At 43.6% G+C, this 21,336-nt stretch overlaps 1 protein-coding gene across 2 annotated transcripts in view; it reads right to left on the bottom strand.

Annotated features, from left to right (window-relative positions):
• PHF12 (PHD finger protein 12) overlaps positions 1-21,336 on the bottom strand; it is a 41,218-nt gene that overhangs the window by 14,492 nt on the left and 5,390 nt on the right. For both annotated transcript variants that reach the window (XM_027625462.1, XM_027625463.2), the window contains 2 exons: positions 4,683-4,755; positions 1,645-2,038 (listed from right to left, as the gene is read on the bottom strand). In XM_027625462.1, the coding sequence (XP_027481263.1) occupies positions 1,645-2,038; positions 4,683-4,755 (467 nt within the window). The remainder of the gene's footprint in view (positions 1-1,644; positions 2,039-4,682; positions 4,756-21,336) is intronic.

Genomic DNA, 21,336 nt, shown 5'->3' with positions numbered 1-21,336 from the left:
CTAGACATGGGTCTCTCTCTGAGACCCCCTGGGCTGGCTTCAAATGAAAAAAAGAACAGGAAGGCAGGAAAAGGAACAAAGACAGAAATGAGAACTATGGTCAGAAGTCACGCGTTCTGAGGCAGAAACACAGGTCTGTGTTTTGCAAACATGAAGCGGTCAGAAGCTTAGGTTTTAGAAACTGGCAACCTAAGGAATATAAGGACCCGAGTCAAACAGTCAACGAAGACTGTTCTGTGGAGGTGGCTGAGAAGACTATAATTTTACTGCATTTTTACAGAAATCAGAAAACCTTGGATTCCGTATGCATCCTGTGGCTGACCAGGATTCTTTTTTTTTTTTTAAAGATTTTATTTATTTATTCATTTGCGAGAGCGAGAATGAGAGAGAGAGAGAGAGAGAGAGCACATGAGGGGGGGAGGGTCAGAGAGAGAAGCAGACTCCCCGCTGAGCAGGGAGCCCGATGCGGGACTCGATCCCAGGACTCCAGGATCACGACCTGAGCCGAAGGCAGTTGCTTAACCAACTGAGCCACCCAGGTGCCCCACTGACCAGGATTCTTAAGATTGCCAATTTCACTTTCTCTGGGAAAAAGAAAAGAACATCTAAAAGCTTTGTGGTATCAAGTAGAAGATGACTTGATTAAAAAAAAAAGGTATGAAGGGCAATTTGGCAACATCTTATCAAACTATAAATGCATATGGGGCGCCTGGGTGGCTCAGTCCTTAAGCGCCTGCCTTTGGCTCAGGTCATGATCCCAGGTCCTGGGATCGAGCCCCACATTAGGCTCCCTGCTCTGCGGGAAGCCTGCTTCTCCCTCTCCCACTCCTCCTGCTTGTGTTCCCTCTCTCGCTGTCTCTCTCTCTCTCTGTCAAATGAATAAATAAAATCTTTAAAAACAAAAACAAACAAAAAACCCTATAAATGTATAGTTATAACCGAGCAATTCTAACATTAGGAATTTACCCTCCAGATACACTCACATGTACACAATGATATATTTACAAAATTATTTGTTGAAGCACCATCTATAGTAACAAAAGATTAGGGACAACCTGAATGTCCATTAATAGGAAATCAGTTGAATAAGTTATGGTACATCTATATAATAGACTATTATGTAACCATTAAGAAAAACTGAGAAATGCCTACATTAATATGGAAAGATCTCTAGAGCATATTGTGAAGTGAAAAAAGCAACATGTAGAGTAGCATACCAAGTAAGCTAGTTAGAGGGAAAATACTGAGCATGTTATCTATAATTGTTTATATATGCACAAAGAAATTCTAGAAGGAAATACACAAGAACCAAAGAGTGGTTATCTGTGAGGGGTAGGAAGTAGAAAGGAGGCAAATGGCAGACAGGGGTGGAAGGGAAATTTTTCATTTTAAGCCTTTGCATATTTTTTGGCTTCCGAACCATGAGAATATATTACCTGTATTTTTAAAAAGGTGATACGTTGAAGGGCAGAAAACAGAAAACTGAATAAGCACAGTAAAACCTAAAACCTTCAAAGATGTTCAGGAAGAACAAAGAACAGGAGCCCGAGAGCGGCGCCGCGGATGGTGACTCCAGAGGCAGCACCGCTCCGGCAGGAGAGGAGCCCTCTGGGGAAGTGGGGGGAGCACGAGAGTTTGGCTAACCTGGTAGCGCGGTGGTACAAGTCAGTTCATTGGGCAACTGAAACTGGGTGGGGTTCCGCTCCATGGCGGCAGCAATCAGCAGCTCAAAGGGCCGCCTTAGCTGGGGCTGCACATAGTCCGGCTCCGCTGCCACGGGCTCCTCGTCCACGTCAATGATGTCCTCGTCGACGTCATTCTGCTCAGAGGTGGGGGTCTCTGTGCTGGCATTGGATGTGGGCGTGCCAGGCCGGCTGGCTCTCCTCTCTAGGATCCGGGCGTGGGCAATGGCCTTGAGTTCAGTTTTGCTGGCTGATCTGTCCAACAAGTCAGTATCACTGCTGGGGGATGTAGTCCGTTTGCCGGATTTGTCCACCAGTCCATTGACGTGGCCCAGCTCCTTTTTTTGCTCGCGTTTCTGTGCGAATGAACAGGCAGGCCCATCACATAAAGTACCACAACACAGAAAGAGATGGGTACCACAAAGTCCTTGCTAGACCACTAGCCAAAATTATGAAATTTTCTAACCTGTCACAGACTCATCCACCTGGAGACTTGGAACACTGGTCTGTTCGAGCTGACAGAACTACAGCTGAACTGAACTAAAGCTGGCAAACTACGTACAGCAGCAGGGAATCACCAAACAGCAGGGAAAGTTAGAAACAATTATACACTCTTCCCATACATCCTTTACTCTAAGTCATCATATGGATACACACTATCTCTATACAAAGTACAGAGGCAAAGGGATAAAAAGTTACCACAGTGAGAATAAACTGAGTGAGTTAAGTGAGAACACTGAGGAAGACATAAGGGGATTCAACATCACTGTAGTTTGCCTCGGAGCATCCTGACCTCCTGAATGGTTTTAAGAATTTTGCTCCAAATAAAGTCTGCAAATGCAAAGGTAAAAGGTAAAACAGGCAAGCAGAGCTCCCTGTCCAGGGAGGCTGGGTGCTGACACGGGAAGTAACTACACTACAAGGTGGATGGCTGGTGTGTGGAAGGTAGCTACCCAGTGATCACAGTGTCCAAGACTGGTGGCTTTCAATGTTTCAAGTTTAACTAGAACTCCAAAAGGGACACTTCTTCAAATGGGAAGGTGGGGAAATGGAAAAAGACCATGTTTACTCAGTAGGACTGGATGGCTGGTATTACATTTTCCTCTAGGACTCCAAAGAGTGGTCAAATGAAGGTTTAACACTGGTCTCCACTCAGGAGACCTGGGATCTGTCCCAGTTCTGCCTATGATTCCTTGTGACCCTGGATGATGCAGGTTGGTGTGCAGGAATTTGTCTGTCTGTAAAGTAAGACTAGTAAAACCTTTCTCCTCCTCCTTTCAGAGATACGGTGGAGACAGAGGGTCACATATATGAAAAGGATGAAGGCTCTGAGTCAGGGGAAGATTCAGCCTCCACTAGGAACAGGACCTGAACATCAGAGGTTGCTGAGGCCAAAGGATGTATCATTTCAGTCTCCTTCAACATAACTACAGGAGACCAAAGGGGGATAGAGGTAGTGGTGCTGGAAAAGGCAGACATGGCAATGGTAGGCAAAGAGGGCCACCCAAGAGCATGTCAGAGTGGCACTTCAGGGAAAGCACACTATGTTAGAAAAAGGCTACTATAATAATCCCCACCAAACAGCTCTGCTTCTAGAAAACTGATGAAGAGGTAACAGAGCTTTGGAGTGAGGCAATTTGGCTCAAATCTTGGCTCTGTTAATTCTTTTGAGTCCTTGAGAAAGTTATTCTACACGTGTGATGAGCCTCAGTTTCTTCCTTTCTAAAATGGAGACACTACCCTCAGCACCCACAGATAGCTGTATGGATTAAATGAGACAACATGTGTAAAAGACTCGGCACGTGACGGGCACCAAAATAATGTTAATTCCTCTTCTCCACCCTCTCTTCCTGACTTCACTTCTCCCTCAGCTGTTCCCAACCCTTTCACATCCAGCTTCTTCAGTGGCGCGTTTCTCAAAGGCCTCGTGGCTGGCAGATGCTACTAACGGGCCCTCCTCTAACCTAACTGGGGATGCACAGGGAGAGATCTTGAGAGGTGGATAGGCTGGAGGACAGCCTGGTCTGTGGACTTTAGGAGGTATCAAACTACAGCTGGGGCTAAGTGGTTGACTTGGCCTTGCCTTGCCTTTTAGTAAGAACCCTTGTGCACATACCGAAAAATAAAAGTCTGCCTGTTTAAGAAAAAGGCTGAAAACTGTTACACACATAAACCACAATCTCTGAATCATCTCATCCTGTTTCTGCAACCAAGGAAATCATCATTCATTGTGACATCATGTTCAGGGGCCAGGACAACAGAGGTGATGTCACAACGAAGGCAAGTTGCTTGCTGTGTAATTAGTGTGGGGGGAGGGAAGGAGATGGTTTACAATCCATAGACAGATTTTAATCCACAGTCTATAATTTGAGGATTGGGTCTCTCATAATCTGGATGGAAACACACCCACTTCCTTTTTCGATAAAGAGGAATTTAGCTTTTGCACCCCATAAAAGGTCTCAAAATAGAAAATCATGTTCTCAAAGCCAGTATTGAATTATCAAAGCCAAGGAAAGGGGAGTTAAAGAGGGATTAGGCAACCTTATATATGCACAAAGAAATTCTAGGGGTACAAATGGGTTCAAAATCTTCTGTCCCTCATACACCCAGTCAAGCCTCTGGATACCAGCGACTTGGGGCGAGGGAAATCCTTTTTCCACCAAGCTGGAGAAACAGCTTTGTTTTTCTTCAGCCACTTTCAGTCATGGATATAGCTGCCACATTCAGGCCACTTAAATCAGCCTACTCCTGTCACTAGTGAATGAACATGGCTCAGTAAATTAACACACCTCTTCTGCTCATTTCAGCAGCTCATGTTTGGATTTTAGGCCCTACTGGATTCCAAACAGTCACCATGGGGAGAGTGAGGGTGATTCCAGGGCTGGAAAAGACAAGAAGAAGGGACGAAAATGCCTTCAGGGCCAGGCCGTCTTAGCTCTCGAATATCAGTGCTCTAGATCTGGCATTCTGAGCAAAGCCTTCAGAAAGCAGCATCATTACCTTTCGGCGAACAGTGCACCGGTGACACATCCACTCCCCAGGAGGCAACATCTCTTCACTCAGTGGAGGGTTACTGTGGGAAAAAGACAAGGGCAAGACTAAGTACTAACCTTTGATGCAGCAGGAAAAAGCCTAGCTAGGTCTGGCACAAAGCCGCACGTCCCTCGACTCCTAGTCTGGCCAGTCCTGCAAGCACTGCTAGGGTTCTCCCGCTCTTCCTTCAAAATGGCTGCCTGGCATAGTTTATAATAACCTGAAGAGTGAGGACCTCCTCTCACATCCTAGAAAGAGAAGCCAAATCCATAGCTTTTAACACTGGGCTTACAGGGAAAAACACAAAGAACTAGTTTGGAGCCTTAAGAATCATTCCCAAATTGTATCATGCTAATAAAATCATTGATAGGTCCTCCATACTCCTCAAAGTTAGTGTAAGGCTAAACTCTTCCATCTGCTGTTCAGAGCCCCATGTAGCACAGACCCATTCCCCCCCACTTTCCAGGACCCTTTCAGGTACCCTTTCCCCTAGTCAAATTGAAGACTTGCTATTTCTTTCTGTACATCACTTTTTCCCCTAGAAAGCTCTGCCTGTTAAAAGACTATTAATCCTGTAAAACTTGCCTCAATCAGGCAGCTCAATTTTAATATGACAGCTGCAGATTAAAGATGGCAGATTAAAGACGGCTGCAAATTCTTTGCTACTCCTACCATCCAGAGGTAGGCTATTTCCTTCCTCTTGAATAAGGCTTGCCTTGTGACTTGTTTTGACGAATAGAAGGCAGCAGAGGTAACCATGTTGTAACTTCCGAGGCTGGGTGTTAGGAGACCTGCAGATTCCATTTTTACATGTTTGGAATGTTCTAGCTCAGAGCCCTGCTGTCATGCTGAGAGGCCACCCAGTGGAGACTTAAGGCACTCCAATTAACAGCTTCCTCTGGACTCCAAGCCAAAAGTCAGCATGAACTACTGCTATGTGACTGAGTCCTCTTGGACCATGCCAGCTCAGTCCAGCCTCTAAAGGACTGGGGTCCCGGACAACACCACACTGAACAGAAAAACCACCCAGCTGAGCTCAGTCAACCTGCGGACTTATGAGAAATAATAACCAGTGTCTGTTTCAAGCCACTGAGTTTTGGATAGTTTGTTACACAGCAACAGATGACTGAGTACAGCTCCTACATATGCTCTTCCTGTATCACTCAGACATCAAGACCTCTGGGCTCCATGGTTTAGTTCTCTTTTTGTACTTCTCATGTTTTTCCTTGTGTGACAGGTTTTTTTCTTTTCAAGTTTTATTTATTTTTAAGTAATCTCTACACCCAACATGGGGCTCGAACTCATGACCCCAAGATCAAGAGTTGTATGCTCTTCTGACTGTGCCAGCCAGGCACCCTAGTTCTCTCATTCCTTTTCTCATTTATCACTTATTGTAAGCTCTATGCCCAATGTGGGCCTTGAAGTCACAACCCCGAGATCAGGAACTCTTGATCTACCAACTGAGCCAGCCAGATGCCCCTCTTATTTCATTAGAGGGCCCGAGACAAAGATTGGATCTCTTCCCTCTGTAGCTTTACAACACAGAGGTTGTGCACACAGTAGTGACTCAGTAAGTCAATACTGGGTCAGAATTAGAGCTGTGTAGGGCAGGCCTTACTGATTCTCCACTGATTTCCATTAAGGTTATACCAAGAACCATATGAGACTTTATTAAATCTTTGGGAGGGTCACATTTCTAATGTCTATACAGTAGTGGTTCTCAAAGTGTGGTACCCAGATCAGATGCAAACATCAGTATCATCTGGGAGCTTATTAGAAATGCAAATTCTGAGGGACGCCTGGGTAGCTCAGTCGGTTGGGCATCTGCCTTTGGCTCAGGTCATGATCCCAGGGTCCTGGGATCGAGTCCCACATCAGGCTCCTTGCCTAGTGGGGAGCCTGCCCTTCCCCCTGCTTGTGCTCTCTCTGGCTCTGACAAATAAATAAAATCTTGAAAAAAAAAAAGAAAGAAATGCAAAAGAAATTCCTATATTTGGTTCCTGGGAGTCACCTATTTGGAATGGGAAGGAGGAGTTTTTTCATCAAAAAAAAGATGAGAAAGGGGTGCCTGGGTCGCTCAGTCGGTTACACGTCTGCCTTCGGCTCAGGTCATGATCCTGGGGCCTGAGTCAGGCTCCGCCTTGAGCAGGAAGTCGGCTTGAGAGTCTCTCTCTTTCCCTCTGCCCCTGCCTGTGTTCTAATAAATAAAATCTTCAAAAAAAAGATAAATACTAAAAAAATAATTGAGGGCTGAATAACATAAGGACTCTTCCTGAAGTCCCAGGGCTTAATATTACATTGGTCTACTGTTTCTATCTAAAAGAGCACTTGGCTTGGCAAATTATCCTAGCTCCTGCTTTGCCATGCTTCCTTGGAGCCCTGAGTATACATGTCGGGATGTCCACCAAGCCCTTACAGGTCCTTGTTTCCTTTCCTCCCTGTTTCCTTGGGGGAATCTCAGGAGATCCTTACTAGGAAGCAGAAAACTGGAGCACTCTGGCCTGTTGTGACAGGTCTTCAAACCCTAGAGGACCACAGATGAAGGTCACCTGTCAAGTCTTCCCCACTTCTCTCCAATGGATTTTTGCATAGGCCACATCCAAACTAATGAAATGCATGCATGTAATCTGCAAAGGCCTACAGACTCTGCTATGCTTCAGCAGCTGTCATATTAAAATTAACCCTGAAAAGGCTGTCACTTCTGATTCTTTCATCATTTCTTTTCATCTGCCCACTTGGCTTTGTACCAAGATACTCTCCACCAAACATGTAAAGCAGACAAGGGCAAGGCAAGGTGGTTTGAGCTTGGATCTTTTACCAAGATGTAAATGGCCTCCTGGCCATCCTTCACGCTTCCCTCTATCTAGCTCCAACCCCTGCTGGCAGAAGGAGTTATTTAAAACACAATTCTGACCATATCACCCTCCTTATTAAAAAGCTCTTCAGTATCACCCCTACCCTATCTTTATTACAGGTTAAAGTTTAAGCTCCTCAGTATTATAAGTTAAGACCCCTGTGGCCAGAATCCTACATCTTTTTCCAGCTTCATTATCCTGGTGGCTCCCCACATAGTCCATACCCTTCCTCCACTGTTCATTCTGGAGCTGCTACCTACAACCGCAAATGCTGGTCCTTCCCTCATTCCTTCACCTGGTGGACTCTTTGTTTTGGGGCTCAAGCCAGGTATTGCCTCCAGGAAGCCTTCTTTGGCAGTCCCTGATTCCCTATAGCACTTCTGTGCCACACTGTACTCCAACTATTATGTACCTGAAAGCCCTTTCTCTATGCCTTATTTATCTTTGTACCTCCACGCTCTGCAAGATGCTTGGCACATACTAGGTACTGAATAAAGCTTTAAAGAACTGAGGGACACTAAAAGAATGGGCTTCTAGGAAGTGAATGTACCCCTCCAAAGACATGAGGCAAAGCAATGTAGTTGGGCAGGCACTTGTTTTGGTGGTTAAATCACACATGAAATAATTTGTTTTCTAAGTCACAAAACAGTAAGACATCAGAGTCAAAGCCCACACTTGCAAACGTGAACTTCACATTGAACCACCCCACCTGACTCATTTAAATCTTCTTTAAACAATTTGATTTCTCATTTCTTTTTCTGAACACATGGGTCAAATGCTTAAAATTTTTATTAAGAGGTTCTTAAAAGTAGCTCCTGGTTGGTTTCTAAAGGGTCACTTTTAGGGATACGAAGTTTAAGAACACTCATTTCTCAGAATTCTAGATTACGGCCACAGGCTCTTCTTGTTTGCCCTAAAGTGTGTGATGAGGGCTGTGAGTTTAGGGAATAGCACAGGAAAGTCAGAGTATTGTCTCCAGGATGAGCACAGAACATTTAAAAGAGTGAGGCCTTGTTGAGATTTTGCTGCTTTCTCAGAGACAGAATGTGCATCTTGAAATAAACTTGAAAATGTGGTATTTTGAGAAGGCAGTAATATATAAGATAGGATGGACAGGGAAGGAAAGTCTATGATTCTAGAAAATGATCAGCACAGGTACAGCAGGAATACAGGAACTGTCCATCATAAAGCTTTCTCGATGTTTCCTCTTTGCCCCTAGCAATTCCTTTCAAGGTATTTAGAAGGCAGTTTCTTTCAACTCAAATATCTAGAGCAAAAGGATTCATGAAATGGATCCAAGAAAGATAGACTGTCGTTGGAGAAATAGGCTCAGGAACTAATTCGGAAAGAGGCTGTTTTTACAAACGGACTAGTTTTGTTCTATATCAGAAATACTGCTAATAGGGAAAGGATTCCAGGGAGAAAGGAGATTCTGCAGCCTCAGGACACTCATACACATCCTGAAGACTTACCCATCTCAAAGTCTTTCCCCCATAAGAATGGTGTTCCCTTAAGTTTAGTGTGCAACTTTGAAACAATTATATGCATGCCAGAGTCTTTAAATCATGTTGTCTGTCAAGAAAAACAAGGCTTTGGGGTGCCTGGGTGGCTCAGTCATTAAGCGTCTGCCTTCGGCTCAGGTCATGATCTCAGGGTCCTGGGATTGAGCCCCTTGTCAGGCTCCCTGCTCCACGGGAAGCCTGCTTCTCCCTCTCCCACTCCCTCTGCTTGTGTTCCCTCTCTATGTCTCTATATGTCAAATAAATAAATAAAATATTTAAAAGAAAAAAAGAAAGAAAAACAAGTCTTTGTCTCAGCTCCCTCTTATCCTTATATATCAATGAAGACAAGGTGCTGAGGGCCGTTCTCTATAAAAGGAAATCATTAAAAGTCAGGTAATATTGGAAATGCTCTATCAGTTTCCACTGCTCAGCAGTGAAAACCATGAGGACGCTATAATGAGCCAGTGCTGAGGCGCCTGGGTGGCTCAGTTGTTGGGCGTCTGCCTTTGGCTCGGGTCGTGGTCCCAGGGTCCTGGGATCGAGCCCCGCGTCGGGCTCCCTGCTCAGTGGGAATTTGCTTTTCCCTCTCCCACTCTCCCTGCTTGTGTTCCTGCTCTCGCTATCTCTCTGTCAAATAAATAAATAAAATCTTCACAAAAAACAAACAAAAAAAACTTTAAAAAATAATGAGCCAGTGCTGCTTGTAAAGACATCAACATGCTTCCTAATCACTAAAGCCTAGAAATAGCAGAGCGATAATCTCATCTTACAACTACATACTGTATTACAGTTCACAAGTGTTTTCACAGATGCTCTTATTTGATCTTCACCAGCACACTGTAAGAATTCTTACTCCCATCATACAGGTGAGGAAACGGACTTATCTAAAGCCACAGAACCAGTGAAGCTGCAGAATTAGAACCCAAATCAGTTTCCTGGCTCTTTCAAATCTTAAGTCCTAGCTGTCTGTAAAAAACCTTTGGTAGTTCTCTTATTTCTGGGGGACACAGTGGAACATCCATCCAAGTATCTTCCTGAACCTCAAGGTTGAACATTTCTTCTACGTCAGTCAATATTTATTGAGTTCCCACTGCTTACTAACTAACTGATGTCACACTAGAGGTACCACACTGGAGGAAAGCCATAAAGCAGACAAGTTATGATCTACCCCACCAAGAAACAGCCTTTGGGGAGAGAGGATCAAAGTCATTCATTCACTCAAGCATTTAATGAATTATTTTATGCTAAGCAATGTGCTAAGTGGTGAGATTTCAGACAAGGTCTTTGTTCTCAGGGATCATAGGCTAGCAGAACATGAAAAGGACAGTTGATGAGACCACATACAATCAACTACAAACTGAACCGACCATAAAGACCTATATAAGACTCAACTGTGCATGGATGCTGGGCTCAGTGAAGAGCCCTAGAAGCTTGGTTACTTGGTACCTGAAGGTGACATTGGCCTCTTCCCTACTCTTTCCATAATTCAGAACTATGAACTGAATGAAGGACATCTTCCGGTGAGATTCAGCAAATGGTAATTCAGTTAGTGATCCTTTAAAGACAGTGAAGTTAAGGATCTCGAGGGGTTCTGGAGAAACTACAGTTTTGGAAGCAGGTGTATTTCTGTATGTTGAAAAACTACAGGGGCACCTGGGTGGCTCAGTCATTAAGCATCTGCCTTCGGCTCAGGTCATGGTCTCAGGGTCTTGGGATCGAGCCCCTCGTTGGGCTCCCTGCTCAGCGGGAAGCCTGCTTCTCCCTCTCCCACTCCCCCTGCTTGTGTTCCCTCTCTCGCTGTGTCTCTCTCTGTCAAGTAAATAAATAAAATCTTAAAAAAAAAATACATGAAAGAAGGAAAGTTCTGGGAGTGGGGACATTTTCCTGAGAATGGGTGTTTTATGTCCATCTAGAACCCACTAGTATATGAACCTTTAGATTCTTTCTGAGAACAGTCCAAGTCCTAGAAAGGAAGGTGAGTCCTGGGCATGTATGTGACCTGGCTTGTCTTGGAAAACTGGTAGCTCTTTAGAGTACCAGTGAGGACAGAGCTTCTGCAGAATATCTATCCATCTTCACTGCTGTGGGTGTTTCCTCTCAGATCATTTGTTAAAAAGCCCCGGCCTGCAATTCCTGGCCAGAAAGGGACTATTCACTGCTTTCTAACTTGCTACTTAACCACTACCTGATCTTAAAGACATTCTGTTAGCTATAAAATAGTTTGTAACAATAGCGCTCTCAAACCTCAGAGATTGTACAACTGAAAGATATGAACCTCAGAGTTCCGTGTGGCTCTCTGTGAAGCCTGACAGGACCTATAAACCGTTAACAGTAACACCTGTACACAAATCAATTAGAAAGCTGGTCAAAGACATTAATTTTTTAAAGAAAGATTTATTTATTTATTTGACAGAGAGAGAGAGACATGGCCAGAGAGGGAGAAGCAGGCTTCCCGCTGAGCAGGGAGCCTGATGTGGGGCTCGATCCCAGGACTTGGGGATCATGATCTAAGCCGAAGGCAGACGCTTAACGACTGAACCACCCAGGCACCCCAAGATTGATTTATTTTAGAGAGAGAGGGAGAGTGTGCGTGTGGGAATGAGGAGTCAGAGGGAGAGAGAGAATCTCAAGCAGACCCTGTGCTGAGTGTGGAGCCCGATGAGGGGCTCGATCGCATGACCCTGAGATCACAACCTGAGCTGAAATCAAGTCAGTCACTTAGCTGACTGAAGCCACCCAGGCATTCCTAAAGATTTTATTTTATTTTTTTAAAGATTTTATTTATTTATTTATTTGAGAGAGAGAGAATGAGAGACAGAGAGCACGAGAGGGAAGAGGGTCAGAGGGAGAAGCAGACTCTCCGCTGAGCAGGAAGCCCGATGTGGGACTCAATCCCGGGACTCCAGGATCATGACCTGAGCCGAAGGCAGTCGCTTAACCAACTGAGCCACCCAGGCGCCCTAAAGATTTTATTTTTAAGTAATCTCTACACCCAACATGGGGCTGGAACTCACAACCCTGAGATCAAGAGTTGAATGCTCTATTGATTGAGCCAGCCAGGCATCCCAACGATTTTTTCTTTTTAATTCTCTTTGGGAGAATGGGGACTGACTTAAGTGACTCAGCCACCCGGGTGCCCTGGCATTAATTTTTCAAAACTAAAACTCCTAAAGCCAACCTGTGCAGCAGGACTGAGCATCTACCCTCCCATTAACGAATCCAAATGACTCGACTCTATAGGTGACGAGGGTGTCTAGATTGGTCTATTTCCGGAGTCATGGAAGAGAAAACTATACACACACCCCCCTCTTGGCTAACTGTAATGCCTGAGTTGACAGACCTCTCCATGTCAAAGACTCAAAGCCCAGAGCCAGATGATCCCGACTCGCAGCCAAAGGGTGAAGTCCAGTTTTAATTTAGAATGCCTCTTTCATTCACTAATGAGGCGGCAGCCCACCACTGCAGGTGGAAGATGTTAGTCGTCATGGTTCTTGGCTCTCTCATTAAGAGGATCTATTTCAAGTCATACACCGGTGTGGCTGATGGGAGTCTCACCTCACTCGTCTCCCTCACCTGTTAATACACGTGAGCCTGCACTGCATTAACATTTACTTCAGATTTAGTCGCCACCAGTGGGACCTGTTGCTCCATAGCTCTGCGTTAATTATCCATCCAGTGCAAGCAGTTTTTCAATATGGAACTGGAAGGGAGAAGGGGGAGGGGAACAAGAGAACAAAGGGAGGAGGGGAGAGGTGGAGGGAGAGAGGGAGAAAGGGAAGCAGAAAGACTGCCTTTGACTTCAGAGACCTACTTTTTTGCATTACAACATGCAGATAAAAATGGTGTTGGGGAAAAAAACGATGGTGTTGGGCTCTGGATTTATTTTTTTAAAGTAACGTTAGGTTACCGATGTATGGCTTGCAACTGTCTACCCAGCTAAGTGTCACTGACATTTTAAAACTTGAGCCAAAGGCAGCTGGGGAGACATGGAAATATCACTTGACCAAATTAAAAGCTTTGGTGTGTGTCTTAGGACGACAGGAAGCAAAATGGATGAAAATATTTAAGAAAGAATTCATTTTATGTTCTCTTCCTAGACTGACAAGATACTCTATTTAATACAAAGACCGAACAGGAACACTATGCAGACAGCGTCTCTGTACACAATATACCAACAGCATTCCACTCGGGTTCTCTTCTAAAAGAGGTCAGTCGTGTGAACTGCTAGGGTCCCTCCTGTCAGAACCCATCATTCTCCAAGAATCAGAAGCTCTCTACCCATATATGGTAGTTTCAGTTAAAATATCAGACTAAGAAAGATTTCACTGCCCCCTCCCTGCATCTGGATGTCTCCTCCCTTTTTTGGGTGAGTGGGGGGTGTTCAGGCAGCAAACAATAGCACTGAGCAGTTTTGATTTTTAATTTCACAGTTCATGGGTCTTATCCATCCATCTGAGGTCCACTACCAGATAAAAATCCTGCAGTTATACTTAACGGCATTGTGTAAGACTGCAAAAGACAATACATGCTCAGAACAGGCCTACTCTCCCTCAGACCTTGGCCAGCTGAGGAACTCTGTTGGTACTATAGCCAGAATGGGAGGGAAGGTGATCACTGACAGGACCACCGTCACATCGCCGCCTCCTGGCAGCCATCTTGATCTACAAAGGAACTTATGAGCACAGAAAACAAGCCTTTTATTAACTGAAACCAGCTTCTGTTCTAGACAAGTTAGGAGGTGCTGGGTAAAATTTAATTAAAAAATATCTTTTAAAGCTTAAAAGCTGTATTAATATACCCCAATTTAATGGTTTATGTTTTGAAGAAACAAAATCTAATGAAATTTAAATGTCAGCAAAATAGCCAGCTTCCTCCAGGCACTTGTATGGGCATCAGTTTTTATTTTCAAGTATGGCCTACCTTTCCAAGGCTGGGAAGATGGCCATAATGAAAGATACTGGAGATGAAAGCAGAAAGTTCTGGGGTCCCTGAACCTTAATTCCTTATCCTCCTTCATCCCAGCTACTGACTCGAATACAGCTAGTGCCACAAAAGTACATAAAAGTACAAGGACCACTGGCTTTTTCATGCAAAGCCGCAGGAGCAGTGTTAACAAGGAGACCAATGAAGTGCCAGGCCATTACAAATGCCCCATTGAGAAACTTAGCTAGTTGCGTCACTTCCACAGGCATACAATCCTTTCAAACTAGCTGACTGTGCCCCCAAACTTCATTGCCTTCTATGTAGAGCTGGCTTGTGGCATCCTCCCAGTGAAGGACACCTGGAGAACAGGAGAACAGGGTTATAAGTTGGTGCAGCAAAAGGGTGGGGGGGTAGAGCACCAAGTTATACCAGGTGTTTGCCTCTAACTTCTCTAACAAGCTGAGACTCGGTGCCACAGGGCCTTATCTATCATCAGTTTGGCTATTCTGACAATCTTGGCTTCTCCACGATGGCAAATGAGCTGGCTGCAAACATTTTAAAAATGGGCTTCATTCATTCACCTCATGATAGATGTTGGAGCCCACCTGTTTTGGAAGAGTCAACATTCTGGCCTCAACAGACACTTTCTGATGTTCCTAGGGAATGTTCTTCTTTGTAAAGAAGGATCAACAACTGTAACTGTGTATTCCAGAGGAGTCTCAGAGGTATGGAAAATTGGGTACTGTTCCACGGCCAAATCAAGGAAATAGCCAGGACATATTTTTTTTTTTTTTGCATACGCAGCTTAGGAAATCTCGATCAGTTTATATCTTATAGATACTGGACCTAAAATTCTATAAAGGCTGGGAAAACTTAAAACACTAATTATGTCTTGGGGTGCCTGGTAGCTTAGTTGGTTAAGCAGCTGCCTTCGGCTCAGGTCATGATCCTGGAGTCCTGGGATTGAGCCCCGTATCGGGCTCCCTGCTCAGTGGGAATCTGCTTCTTCCTCTGACCCTCCCCCCTCTCGTGCTCTCTCTTTCTCAAATAAATGAATAAAATATATTTTTTAAGATTTTATTTATCTATTTGACAGAGAGAGAGGGAACACAAGCAGGGGGAGTGGGAGAGGGAGAAGCAGGCTTCCCGCTGAGCAGGGAGCCTGATGCAAGGCTCGATCCCAGACCCTGGGATCATGACCTGAGTCGAAGGCAGACGCTTAAGGACTGAGCCACCCAGGCACCCCAAATAAATGAATAAAATCTTAAACAAAACAAAACACTAACTGTCTTTATTTGAAATCCAACTAAACAGAGAGAGAGCAGGTTTCTCCTTAAGACCCAGCTGCTTTTCCCTATGGAGGATTTCTGCTTCATTTACCCTCCTCTGACGGGGTCTTCTTAAAAAAAGGAAAGATAGAGAATAATGCTATTATGTGCACCAAAACAGCATAGGGCCTATTCCCTCCTTTTTTACTCATAAACCCCACTTTACTCATAAACCTCAAAGTCCCCTACCCTCCATGATTGAAGTAATCTCCTGGGCATGCTGTCAAACTATGCTGTCGTGGTTTAATGCCACAGCTAAGTGCTGACTTGGGCTTTTTTAATTTAATTTTATTTATTTATTTGACAGAGAGAGACACAGCAAGAGAGGGAACACAACCTGGGAGAGTGGGAGAGGGAGAAGCAGGCTTCCCGCGGAGCAGGGAGCCCGATGGGGAGCTCGATCCCAGGACCCTGGGATCATGACCCTAAGCCGAAGGCAGACGCTTAACGACTGAGCCACCCAGGCGTCCCTGACTTGGGCTTCTGAAGCCTTCCAGTTATAACCCCAGTAACCTATTTAGGAGGTGAACATACTTCTCGGAGACAGAGCACCATAATTCTTTCCCTTTGGCCTTTTCTCTCAGATGATTCTTAATCATAGAACGATCACCCTAAAGGCCTGAATGTGTGCACACAAGTGGTAAGATTTGAGGAAAGCTTATATGCAGTAAGCATTCAAGTCTTGGACATAAGCTCTTTCCCGTAACTTAAATAAACTGCAGATACTTTTCTTACCATCCCGCTTACTTCAACGCCAACAAACTGAAGCCTGCAGTCAAAGATGTCTGATGAATTAGGTGTTATAAGAATTAAGTTAAGCTAGAATGTCTAAGTGTTGTCTAAGCCAGGCAAAACCATGAGGACTATAAAGAAAGAATAAAAAAACAAAAACAAAAAAGATAAAGCAGAACAAAGTCTAACAAGAGGCCAAAATCAGTGACAGAATTCTCTCTACATTTAAGATGCTCTTTCAAAAAATGGCAAGCAAGATCAAGGAAAGTTGAATATAGCCAACCTATGTATAGAAAGAACTAGGTAAAGGCACAGGTTTGGACACATTTAATGAAATTAACAGAGTATAATTTTCATAATGTATTTTGACCAATAATTGATGATTGTCAACTGAAAAAGTTCCCTGTAGAGTTTCCCTCTAATGTTTCCAGAGCTTCACTAGAACCAAGAATCAGTAGAACTCTATCTGATGGTTCAGTGACCATGGGAATTAAAAAGCTCCCAGCTAATCACAGGAGCCCAGGGCTGGTGTAAAGAACAAGAGTAGCTCCTCACTGCCCAGTTTTGTAATGAGGAGACTTATCTACAATCACTGAAGAGTTCTATGCATTTCATTAGCTTCTCTGCACAAATGCAGACAGGAGAAAAATAATATTCAAAATCCGTCTGAGGATCACAGCTGGATAGAAGTAGGCAAATGCATTTTTGCTGCTACAAACAGGGTTCCACCCTGAAACTCAAGCTTGCTAGTAATTCTGAGAGGTTCCCTCACCCTTGCCTGGCCTGGTGGTAAAGTGATGTCTTTGGGCTATGGTTAAATTCAAACCCTGTGGAGAGTCCTCTCTTGCTCACTCAAGCTTATTTCAAAAAGAGCCTCACGCAGCGCCCAAATCAGTGGGAAAGACGGACGCTAGGTTCAGGCATGGAGTCCCTGCCCTGCTGTTACACTCTCTGTCTTTTGTCCTTTCAAGACTGGGAAATGTTTCCTGGGAGATATATACTGTACAGTTTGTCAGAAAACAGGGGAAGGGCAAAGACTAAATACCAACACTATTAACATACAGGAAACAAATTTGTAATTGGGGGAAAGGAATAGTGACCGTGTGTTTGTGTTAACACAGGTACCACCCACTTGGTAGAAGCAGACATCAGTTCTGTTCCCCAACTAGCGCTTATCTTTGCATGTCTCTCATTTGTACTACCACTAGGTATTGCACAGCAGTGAGCAGAGAAACAGGCCAGCTTGTGGCTTTCAAGTAGTTTAGTGAGCATTTAGTACATGGTTGCAAAAGGCAAAGTAGTTTTTTGAATGAGTCAAGTTTTATATTACCTGAAATGTCATCAATCTGTAAGGTGTACCTGGAATTTGCTTACTGTGAATTCAACAACAGCTCTACATGGTAGACAAGTTCTTTTTTTTGCTGATGGATCAAAAGCAATGATTTCTCCTTTTATCAGTGTCTACTGTACCCTTCAGTGTCTTCTGCCTCCCATGCAAATGTGCTAAAACTGCATCTTTATTCTTATTTGCTGAGACCTAGATTCAGAAATAATGTTAGGGGGCGCCTGGGTGGCTCAGATGGTTGAGCATCTGCCTTCGGCTCAGGTCAAAATCCCAGGGTCCTGGGATTGAGCCCCGCATCGGGCTCCCCGCTCGGCAGGAAGCCTGCTTCTCCCTCTCCCTCTACTGTTCCCTGTGCTTGTGCTCTCTCACTCTGTCAAATAAATAAATAAAATCTTAAAAAAAAAGAAATAATGTTAGACTTAAAGGATGAAGACTCTGACATCTATAAATGGCAGGCAAAAAAAGGAGTCACCTTCTTATTCTTCTTAACTGCTCTCAAGTCATGGGAAAGCAGTCAGCTAGTGACCTGTGCATGTGTCCTGGGCATGGTGACAAATCCGCAATACCAAAGTGCCTTTCTGAAATTTGGTCTAGGGCTTGCACTGAATACAATGTCCTCCTCTTTCAGGAAACTGGCAGGGGGACAGCTGTACTCCTGTCCAGTCTCTTGGGAGGCTAGAATTATGCGGAGGTGCTCTCATAAGTGTCACTCATTGAATGGCAATGCGGCTGGCCATGTCTGTACTCCCTGGGGAGTACGAGCACAGCAGAGGTGGGAAAACAAACCCCCTCCCCTGCTCTGGTGACTTAAAACTCTGGCACCTTAAAAATAGGAATGCATTTCCAGGAGCCTGTGCTGCATTATCATAATAATATAACCATCACAGCCCCAACCAGGATCTTCTACCAGGGCAGCCAGCTGAACTATACACCCAAGGAACTGTGCATGTGCTGGGGGTGAGACAAGAAGGTTCAGAGATAGAGTTCAACACTCTTCCACATGACCAAAAGCAAACACTCAGCTTCATCTGTTTTCTATTGCCCTATCCCTTGTAGGAGAAAAGATGTACCCATTTCTGTTAAGAAGCAAGATGTCCGCATTCCTAGGTAGCAAAAATCCTCTTGGTGGGGGGGGGGGACATCAAAACAGCTGGTTTCTTTTTATAAACTACATTAAAACCTTCAGGCAAATATTCTCTGCATTGTCTCCCTATTTATTGCTATCTGAGCTTACATAAAGATACATATAAACAGGTGAGTTCACTACAATGTATAATTTTTGTTCTTATTAACTGAGTTCAAGTGATAGCTCAATTAACCTGGAGTTCTTTCCACCCCAAGCTGTTACCAAACTGAGAAAATGAAAACCTTCCTCCTTAAACTAGGGGCCTCACAAATATGACAGATTTCTATACACAGAAATTTTTTATTGTGGCTACGGGGTGCCCGGTGGGCATCCTGCCTTAAATGCAGGTGGTGGATTTTTTATAGTTTTTCTAGGGTTAACCTCCAGCCTTAGACTTCTTTACTAAGAAGGGTCCCTCAGAAAAGTTGAAACACAAATATACCAAATCACACTGTGAGGTTCATTCTACTGAGATACACATCTTGACTGGAGTTCACAGAAGAAAACTTTTAGTCACCGTCATTACATTGATAAAAATAGGCACAGACATTAAAGTGTGCTTAAATCAACTACCTTTCTTCCAGGTAAGACTCAAAAAATTTAAAAAATAAAAAGGGTGAGTGAAAAGAACCCACAGAATGGAAGAAAATACTTGCAAATCGTGTATCTGACAAAATACTTGGTATCTAGAATATATAAGGAACTCTTACAACCCGGTAATAAAAAACCAAATAACCCAATTAAAATTGGACAAAGGATCAAAACAGACATTTCTCCAAGAAAATATACAAATGGCTAATAAGCACATGAAAAGATGTTTGGTATCATTAGCCATTAGGGAAATGCAAATCAAAACTAGAGCACTTCCCACCCATAGGATAGCTTTTATCAAGAAAACAGATAATAACAAGCGTTGGAAAGGATGTGGAGAAATTGGAACCCTCATGTATCAGTGGAGGATGCAAAATGATGCAGCCACTTTGGAAAACAGTTTGGCAGTCTTCAAAGGTTAAACATGGGGGCGCCTGGGTGGCTCAGTTGGTTAAGCATCTGCCTTCAGCTCTAGTCATGATCCCAGGGTCCTGGGATGGAGCCCCTGCAATCTGGGGGGGGAGTGTGGGGGGATGGTGTCTGCTCAGCAGGAAGTCTGCTTCTCCCTCTCCCTCTGTCCCCCCCCATGCTCTCTCTTGCTCTCTGTCTCTCAAATAAATAAATAAATAAATCAAATCTAAAAAAAAAAAAAAAAAAGGTTAAACATGAGTTACCCTGTGACCCAGCAATTCCATTCCTGGGTATACAACCAAGAGAAATGAAAACAGATGTCCACACAAGCTTGCACACAAATGTGTATGGCATCACTATTCACAATAGCAAAAAGCAATAGCAAAAAACCCCCAAATGTCCATTAACTGATAAATGGATAGACAAAAATGCAGTAGATCCATCCATGGAATAGTATTCAGCCACAAAATGGATGAAGTACTGATAAATCTTACAAGAGTGAACCTTGAAAACTCACTGAGCCCTTTTGAGTATCACTTGTCCTTTCACTTAGAGCTTAATAAAAACCGGTGTCTCATTCAACACAGAGCAGTGACTATTTGGCCTTTTCAGTTCAAATGACACAATTTATTTGTCTCTATTTTACGATTTGGCTTAAAAAAAATTCTCTTGGAGACATACTTAAGAATTTAAAACAGATCAACATGAATCCCATCTCCAGATATAAATGAAGACAGTACCTAAATATGTCTTTTACACGATTTCACATGTAAAAAATACACTAGTCATTTACAAAGGCCAAAAACGGTCCTAATATTTTAGTAGAGCCCATCTGTAAAGCACTTTGAGAGCCTTAAGGAGCAGCAGGAAACTGATGAGATTACAACTGCATTCTACCTTTAGTATGGTAATTAATTTGGGGACAGGCCCCAAATGAAAAATTTCCTACAATGGTACCACAAAGCACTTGCCTATGGTCACACAAACCCTGTTACCTTTGAGGAGCACTACCTCCTCGTCCATTTAAAAAAATTTCTGATGCTCCCTTTCTTAACCAAAGCCACCTAGGTCACACCCATTTTTGAGTAAACATTTCATACTAAATATTATTATTATTTTTAAATGGTGATTATCCTTATATCACTGAAACAAAGCCCTCCTATCACAAAAATTAGCCCCTGAGACCCACATTAAGCTTACAAAACATGCAGGTGAAACTGAACTAAAGCTGAATGTTACTGGACCCTCCCTGTTTGAGTCGAACATTTAAAAACAATTAATACACACCCAGATTCCAACACAATGCAGCAAATGCAAAAATAAACAAACAGAATACACATAAAACCAAATTAGGTTTGTTTATTGTTGAATCCTTTTACTACTGAGGAGGCAGGGTGACGGGAGGAAGTCCAGATGCCACACCTCCAGTTCTTCAGTGCCGGGTTTCCAAGCACTTAAAATGTCAGAAACAACAGATTCACAAGATAGTGTTAAAATAAATGTATTTTAATTCAGCACTAGCCTGATACTTTTCGAATGAGGAGCTAAACGCAACAAAATCAGAAAAAAAATCACCTTCTGAAAAGTTCACATAGCAAAGATCTTCTGCAACGCAGTTTTCTACTGTGTGTGTGAAACCTTTCTTGTTATGACTCACTGAAAATTAAATATGCAAAACTCCAAGCTGAGCTTAGTTTTGCCTGTGCACAGAGACCTTTTTACTCTCATTCTTCGAAAACCTCATTTTGGATCTTGCTGCCAACACCAAAGAGAGGAAAGCCGGCCAACAATTCCAAATATAACATGCG

The sequence above is a fragment of the Zalophus californianus genome, chromosome 16 (genome assembly GCF_009762305.2).
Source record: "Zalophus californianus isolate mZalCal1 chromosome 16, mZalCal1.pri.v2, whole genome shotgun sequence".
Lineage (NCBI taxonomy): Eukaryota > Metazoa > Chordata > Mammalia > Carnivora > Otariidae > Zalophus > Zalophus californianus.
Note: the sequence above shows the minus strand (reverse complement) of the source record. Positions and strands in the feature narration are given on the sequence as shown.